General features: G+C 57.9%; 1 protein-coding gene across 1 annotated transcript; it reads right to left on the minus strand.

Moving 5' to 3' along the window:
- Window positions 1-817: 817 nt before the first annotated feature.
- Window positions 818-6959, minus strand: EFNB3 (ephrin B3). Its single transcript, XM_057715336.1, has 5 exons — window positions 6464-6959; window positions 3947-4239; window positions 3686-3778; window positions 3471-3575; window positions 818-3034 (listed from the first exon to the last, which is right to left on the minus strand). The coding sequence occupies exons 1-5, from the start codon at window positions 6583-6585 to the stop codon at window positions 2625-2627; spliced, it is 1023 nt and encodes a 340-aa protein (XP_057571319.1). The 5' UTR covers window positions 6586-6959; the 3' UTR covers window positions 818-2624.
- Window positions 6960-7873: the final 914 nt, after the last annotated feature.

Below are 7873 nucleotides of genomic sequence, written 5' to 3' on the forward strand. Positions count from 1 at the left end.
CTCCAGTGAGAGCTTAGAAGGCAGGAGTAAATTCCAGACAGCTCAGCACCTGGCCTCCCAGTTTTCAACTACAGTGCCTGCACCTCTCAGGACCCAGGCATCTTGCTCAGGCAGGGGTCCCACTGGACAGAGGAGGGGCAGGAGGACCCCTTGACCTCCAGGCAGATGGGAAACAGCGGGAGAGAACCTAAAGTCAGGGGAGGGGCGGGCAGGGCAGAGGTTGTGACCCCTGCCGACTGACTCCAGCGATGCTCCTGACGGCTGCTTTTGTGGTTGGAGAATGGGGCTGAGTCTAGGGGGCTGGGCACCTGGGTTTTGGAGGGAGAAGAGCCTGGGTTATGGGTACACAGGGAGCTGGGGGATAGGCAGCTTGATGCTTGGATCCCTGAGTCTTCTGGGCACAGGAGTGCCTTGGGCAGGGGTGGGAGGGAACAGATTGAACACGTGAACATGTTTTCTCCACTTTGTCTCTGAGAATTGCCTAGAACCTGGTACTTTGGTTTAGCAATAGACATTTGGGCTTTCCCCCATGTGTGAACATATATTCACAGACAGCTGCATTCGGATGTCCTGGCAACTCCCACTCCCACCTGGGTTCCTCTCTCCCTCACCTGGTGGTGGCGGCCTTCCTCAGCCTTCTCACCGAGCTCATGACACCACCCCCACCCCACCTCCCCAACATGCACCGTCCACCTCACCCATCCAACCCAACCTCCTCCTACCCCTTGGTTTCACGTAATTCAACCCTCAGCTGGAAAGCCGTTCTAACCACCAGTTCTCTGCCCCAATTCATGTCCAGTCATTCTCCAGCCTTCTCGTCAACTTTTGAAATTTTTTATTCTTTTTTGGTTTTTGTTGTTCAAATTTCCCTTTTACAGTAAAACTATTGAGGTGATGGCTATACCCCGCCACCTCCCCCATGGCAATATCAACTTCCTGTTCCCTGGAAGGAGGGATTAGAAAAATCAGGAAGGAGCTGGGAACTACAGCACCAGAGAGATGACTTGACCTCTGGTGGACAAAGCAACCATCTTGGCTGGTGATTGAGGTGGCCGACATGGTGCCCAAAGGCAGCTCTGATCTAATGGAAATGAGCTGGGAGGAAACTGAGGCAACACCCAATTGTGCACTAGAGGGCAGGAAGAGGTATCAGCTGGTCACTATGGAAAGAGTGGCTTGTTGCTAAGGACCACTGTCAGCTAGACCAGTCAGCAGGCCACCATTTTGGTCACTAAAAAGGGAGCTGTGTTGAGTTTGAAGGGAGTAGGAAACGGAGGATGTGATGAACAAGACAGCCATCCAGGTTACTGGGGACAACACGTGGGTTCTTAGGGTCATCCTGTTGAGTAACAGAGAGTATACTGGGATATGGAAAGGGAAGAACAAGACAAATGGAGCCTGCCATGGCAGCTGGCAGTCACCTTAGCTGTCCTAAAAGCAGCACAGAGAACAAGGGAAGGGAGATCCTGGCACGTGCCACTGAATACTAGGAAGACCCTCCTCAGTCCACCTGATCTTCTTAGAGTAAGTTCCAGCTTCCTCCTGCAACGGGAAGTTCTTCCTGCCCGCCCCCTTCTCCACAGAGTAAGAACCATCCACCACCCCCCCACCCCCCAGACTAAGCCACTTCCGGTTCCAGCCAGACCACTTCCTATTTCAGAAGTGCTACTTCCTGTCCTGGATGAAGGCACTTCCAGTTCCTGCTGCACTGCTTCTGCCACTTCCCAGGCCACTTCTGTCCAGGCCTGGTCACTTCTTGTCTGGAGCAAGTCACTTCCTGTCCCAAGTGGCCTGTTCAGCATCATACCAAGTCCATGTGTGTCCCAACTGGTTCATAGATTGCTATTGGCCACTGGACAAAACGGGACACTTCTTCTCATGGTAGCTGTTGTGACCCAACCACCCCAAATGGCTGGAGTAAGTATGTAGAGGCCTGGGGCAGGGCAGAGGAGGAGGCCCTGCTGCCCATGCCCTGAGCTGGGGTGGAGTGCCAGAGCGTTCCCCATAAGGCCCCCATTTTTGACAGACTGAGGGGAGTAGTTCATAAGAGAAGTCAGAAGAGGGAGCTGAGGGGAGAAATGCTTTCACACCCCTACCCTGGAGATGGGAGAAGCACAGGATAAGAAGCCAAGAGGGTAAATAAAAGGAGATATAGGGAGGAGGATGCTAGGGAAGAGGAACAGACCTAGAGACAGAAGAGAGAGAAAGAAAATAAGAGAGAGGGAGAAGAGAAAAGAAGAGAAAAATAGTAAGAGGCAGAAAGAAGGAGGTGCCAACCAAAAGACAGACTGTTCCCACCCCTAGCTCTCAGTGGGTGAGGGGGACGAGGATCCCTGGGTCACGGTCAGAAGAGTAGGCTGAGTCTCTGCCTCCTCCCCAAGGGAACAGGACCCAGGAACAGAGACAGAGAGGGGCACACACAGCCAACCAGAGGGCAGGCAGTAGTTGGGTGGATGTCTTAGGGAATCCTAAAAGTGGAGAAGAGGCAAGGGCCAGGAGGAGCAAGGGAGCTGGTGGGGCAAAGGGGGCCAAGGAGATGCTAGAGGTGTCCCTCAAACCATGAATTAAACTGGAGGAGCACCCCACCAAGGTCTGGATCCAGGAGAGGCAGGTCGGAGGAGCCCTCATACCTTGTAGTAGATGTTTGGAGGGCTCTGGGGGGGCCCATCCTGCACGATGTACACAGGATGCCCATAGTCGCCACTCACCTTCTCATAGTGGGGACAGAAGGGGGGGTCTGCGGCCCCACCACCCCGTAGAGCTATCCCTAGCTCCCCAGGCTCAGCCTCCCTAGGTCCCATCCCGCCTCCACCCCCCAGGCCCAGAGACCCTCCCCTCCCGAAGGAGCCAGGACCAGGGTGGCGACTCTCCGAAGGCTTGGCCCGCCGTCTCCGCCAACACATGGCACCCCCAGCCCCTGCCACGCCCAGCAAGAGCAGCGCCAGCCCCCCTGCTGCCCCGGCCACTGCAGGCATGCTGGGAGGGGGCAGGGGGCCTTCAGCACCCCGGGAGGTTGCATTGCTGGTGGGGTCACCTGGCAGGGAAGGGGTGAAGGAGGAAAGAGGGGGAGGGGCTGAAGGAGCCACCTGGGCATCTGGACACCCAGCCTTGGGGGTCCCCATGGGCTTCCCCAGCAGTACCCAGGCCCTCTGGGCACCCCATTTCCCCTCCCCTCCAAGCCCTGTTCCGAATCCAGGTGTGTCCAGCCCTTCAGCTCCGAGCCAAGTAGTCCTCCCCCCCTTCTCTGACAGCGCTGATTGAAGCACTGACTTGGCTAATTAGTTCTAATTGAGTCTTTTCCTCATTTGGCTTCCATTCCCCTCCCACCCTCCCATCCTCTCTTCTCCTCTTTCCTGTATCACTGCCTCCAAAACTGAAGAGGGAGGGAGGAAGAGGGCGAAGGCAGGGCAGCTGGGGTGCGAGAGCAGAGGAGGCTAGGGAAGGCAGGAGGCTGGACCCCTGGTTCCTACCTGCTGTGTTCTCCTTCCCAGGCTCCAGGCTGTGGGCCGCCCCTCGGTCTCTTTCCATGGGCATTTCAGACACAGGCTTTCGGGGGGCAGCCCCTCCTCGGGGACCTGGAGAAAGGGAAGACCTGAGACAGGGGCTGAGACAGCACCCCCCTGACCATGATGGTACCGCCCCAACCTCCCTCGGCCCCTAGGAGGTGGGCCCCAGCCCCACTCACTTTGTCCCACTCGGAGAAGCACCTTCATGCCTCTAGTGAGGCACACACCTCCCTGCAAGCTCTCCAGGCCTTCCCGGGTTCCATCCGATGTGGCTGGGAGAGAAGAACCAGAGGGAGAAGTTGGTGCTCCAGAGCCTACCACCACTCTGTCTCCACACCTGGCCCCAACACCACCCGAGACGGCTCCAGTGGTCCCCTTCCTCATCTGCCCCCGATCCCAGGAGCACCTTCCCACTCAACACCCCCTCTGCCCAGCAGTACCAATTATGTAGTAATCGTGGTGTGAGCGGAACTCGTGGCCCCAGAGGTTAGGGCTGTACTCCTGGAACTTGATGGTGAAGCGGAGATCCAGATCTGGCCGGTCACAAGTGAGAAGGAGGTTTGGGGCAGGGGGTGCCTCACAGCGCCGGCCCTGGGCACCCCCTACCAGATACAGCTTGTAGAACTCATAATTAGGAGAGGAGTGGGGGCCAGGAGGCCGGGCCCGGGGGCAGAGCAGGTCTAGCCGGTCCCCGATCTGAGGGTAGAGCACGTAACCACCCTCTGCCTGGAACCTATGGGGAGGAGGGCGAGGTGGACAAGGACGAGAGGTGTCAAAGGTCTGATGCCCAGAGCTTTGCCTCCCTCACCCCACATCCCTGCAGGACAGCCTTTGTCTGAGTGGAGAGTCTGTTCTGACAGAGCAGGCATTTAGGACTCTGGAAGCGCACATCGGAAGCAGCAGGAAGCCAGGCTCAGAGGTCTCCTGCCCCTTGGTGTGCCCAAATGCACTCTTCAGCCCGCCCTCACCACATGCACACTGCCATCTCTCTCTCCATCACCAGCCCTGTTGCCATGGCAACAGGATGCCAGTTACCAAGGAGCTGGCCTCTCTGGAACCACACAGCCCACCCCTCCCAGGTGATTTCACTATTTCATGGCAGTCAACCATGGGGGCAGAGCCTCCCCTCCCCCAGGTCACCACTGAATTTCAGGGATTTCAGGGCAAAGGAGGCAGGTGGGGGAAGGGTGGTGTGGAGGGTGATCCAGACGGGTGTCCCAAGTTAGCCATGCAGTGTGACAGGAGGCAAATGCCTGGTCTGGCAATGGCCCTAAATGGGGCTAATGGGAATCTGTGGTCCAGCTGCCCCAGACACTTCCCTGCTCAGTACTCCTCTTCCCCCAGGTCTCACACTTCCTGGGGAAAGTGCCCTATTGCTTTGGAATTGAAAGAGTTGACTTTTCTACCCACAGCTGACACAAGCCCCCATCTCCCCTGGCCTCGGCAGCCACTGGCCCAGCACAGCCACTACTTGCCAACAATGAGAGCCCCTCCCTGTGCATGAATGGCAGACAGAGTCTCAGAACTTGGTCACAGGGGACCGCTGCTTGGTATCTTCCCAGACTCCCAAATAACTCACTTCCTCCCTCCCACCCCCCAACATCCCAAAAAGCTCCCAGAACACTCTAACTCCCTTTCTCAGCTCTATCAGAATAAGCCTAACTTACACCCCCACACTGCACCTGATACTCCAACTGAATCTTGGAGTAGGTGGGTAGGAGACTAAAAGCGGAAAAAACATTTGAGATTAGACCCCAAGAGATATGGGAGGGAGGCCAGGACAGGGAAATGTGAAGAAAGCTGTGAAGTAAAGAGAGGAAAAACAATCACCCTAGTTCTCCTTTAATAAGCATATGATATATTCAAATACCTTACCTCTAATCTTCATAAAAGCTGGAAGGATTGAGGATACAAACTTGGAAAGGTTAAGTGACTAGCCCAAGGCCACACAGCTGAAAGCAGCAGTGCTAGGATTAAGACCTAGGATTTGATGAGCTCCAAAGCACACCCCCCTCCCATGGCCTCACACAGCCTCTCCCCAGGGAAGTAGGAAGTTTTCAAAACACAAAACTCCTTTGCTAACAGGGAGTGAAATCTGCATGGAGGCAAGGGACCCAGATGACCTCCCAAGGGTTCTGTCCTACTCTGTGTGGCTTGAAGTTTCATCTGACCCCTGGCCTTTTTTCAGAGCAAAGCAAGCATGCCACCGAACACAGGGTCTGATGGAAGAGTTTGCAGCAAAGATGGGGGAGGGGGCAACGGAGTCCTACGGACTCCAGATGCAAGAGGGAAAGTGGGGGCTTTAGGGGGCTCTGGGCTTCTTCCAGAAAGAAATCCCCAAGCCGGGAAGGCAGGAAAATCTTCTGGTTGGGGAATGGTTCCCCAAGGGCTCACGGACCCTCTGGCTGCGGGCAAGAGTTAGAAGATGGATGTGTGAAGAAAAGTCAGAAAGCCTTGGGGGAGTTGTCCCCAGAGCCCCCAAACTGAGCCCCCTTCCCTCCCATCTCTACCACTGACTGAGTCCCTTCTGGGGAGGGAGACACCCTGCCCTTCCTCTCAGCGCCTCAGCAGCACCTACTCAGCTGCTCTCCTGAGAGCTGACATTAACCAGGCTCCCTCTCAGCCCAGCCCCCGACACCACACAAGTCTCCCACAAACCCAAATAACCACTCCACTGCTCTCCCGGCTACCCATGAACTTTCAAATCCTTGCCCCTTGCGGGGGGTCTTTCAAACTCCTGACACATGGCTATCACCACCCACATCCAGCTCTGTGTGCGACCCGCGAGTCTGGTTCTCAAGATCACCTCTGCCTGGTTACTCATCAGCTCACATCCGAGCACCAGCACCCTCCCTCCGGCCTCCTCCCAGCTCGGAGAACCCAGCCCCCAAAGTCCCCAAAGCTCCCAGACTCCCTGCCCAGAGGGTGCAGGGTCTCCCCAGCCCCGGTCCGCTCACCTCTTATTCGCCGAATTCCAGTAGACAGGCTCCAGGCTGAGCCCAGACACCAGCCCCAAAAACCCGAGCAGCAGCAGGGCCCCGACTCGCACGCCCCCCGGCCCAGAATGGGGGGCCCCCATGACCCCGCCAAGGCCTGGGGGGCGGGGCACCAACTCCCCCGAAGTCGCTCACCCCCCTGGGGTGACTGCCTTGGCCGCCCGGGCTATTCTGCCCCGACCACCCGGGTGGCTAATGCCCCCCGCTCCCACGCGGACCCGCTTCCTGCTCCGCCCGCGCCCCCGCTCCGGAGCGCTCAGCCCGCAGGAGCCCTTCCAGGGGCCGTCCGCAGGCGCCCTGCGCCCCTGGCCCACGCACAGGCACCCGGGTATTTGTGAGCGGGCCTAAGTGGGGGACTGGGGGAGCCGGGGGCCGGGCGGGGGCGGCATGGGGCGCCGGGCGAGGGAGCGGGGAAGGGGGCGCCGAGCCGGAGCCCCAGCCTCGCCGGGATTGAGGGCAGCGGGCTAAGGGAGGAAACCAGTCCCGAGCCCAGGAGGGGGGAGTTAAAGGAGAGGCGGGGAGGGGGAGAGGATGGCGGAGGGAAAAACCGGAGCTGGAGCCCGAGTCGGAGCGGGCGGCAGGATCCCGCAGCCCACGCCCCCCACACCTCCCTCACCTCGCGCACCTCCCGCCCGCCCAGCCCTCACGCCGCCGCCCCGCCTCGCTCCCAGGCGAGGTCTCTCACGCCGCCTTTGTCTCTGCGACTCTCCGTCTCTGGCTTAGCTTCTGCCCACCTCCCCTCCTGCCCTCGGATCGCCCGAGCGGTTGGAATCTTCCTCTCCCTCAAATCCAGAAAGGCTCTCACCCTCTCCACCCCGAGGAACTCAGCCCCTTTCGCTCCCGCAGCCTCCTCCTCCCCCATCCCAAAACAACACCGCTGCTCCTGGGAGGTCTGGAGAGAATAATAATAACCTTGAAGGCTCCGCACTTTACGAAGTGGGCTGAGTTGATCGTCTGGACTACCTGTGTGAAGTGGAAGGGTCAGAGCTAAAGAATCCCCATTGCAGTGATGAGAAAACTGAGGCTCAGGGAAGACCCGAGACTTTCCCAAGGTCACACGGGGAATCTGGGATAAAGCCAAAACCAAACCCAGTCTGCGGAACTCCCACTCCTGGGATCTCTTTTGTCACAGCCTCCTGGACCCTTTACTGCTAACTGGAGGTTGATGAAAGGAAGAGATTCAAAGGTAAACCTGGGCCCTTCTTAGATGGCTGTGGGGAGAAATGGGGCCGGGAGAGGAAAGGGAGAACCTACAACCCAAAACCCGTATTCAGACGGAAGGGCTGTTTCTAATTATCCTGGGGGAAGGGAGGAGGATTTGCCTTTTTGGGTGTAAGAACCCTGGCTTTCAGCACCTCTGGGCAGAGGTGA

Source organism: Hippopotamus amphibius, chromosome 17 (assembly GCF_030028045.1).
Source record: "Hippopotamus amphibius kiboko isolate mHipAmp2 chromosome 17, mHipAmp2.hap2, whole genome shotgun sequence".
Lineage (NCBI taxonomy): Eukaryota > Metazoa > Chordata > Mammalia > Artiodactyla > Hippopotamidae > Hippopotamus > Hippopotamus amphibius.

Bases quoted from the DNA above. Each gene is read 5' to 3' on its own strand.
- EFNB3 (XM_057715336.1), bottom strand. From the start codon at position 6,585: ATGGGGGCCCCCCATTCTGGGCCGGGGGGCGTGCGAGTCGGGGCCCTG. The intron at 4,240-6,463 runs GTGAGCGGACCG...TCCTCCCCATAG, and splicing joins TGGAATTCGGCGAATAAGAG to GTTCCAGGCAGAGGGTGGTT. The intron at 3,779-3,946 runs GTACTGCTGGGC...CTTCTCTCCCAG, and splicing joins CCACGATTACTACATAATTG to CCACATCGGATGGAACCCGG.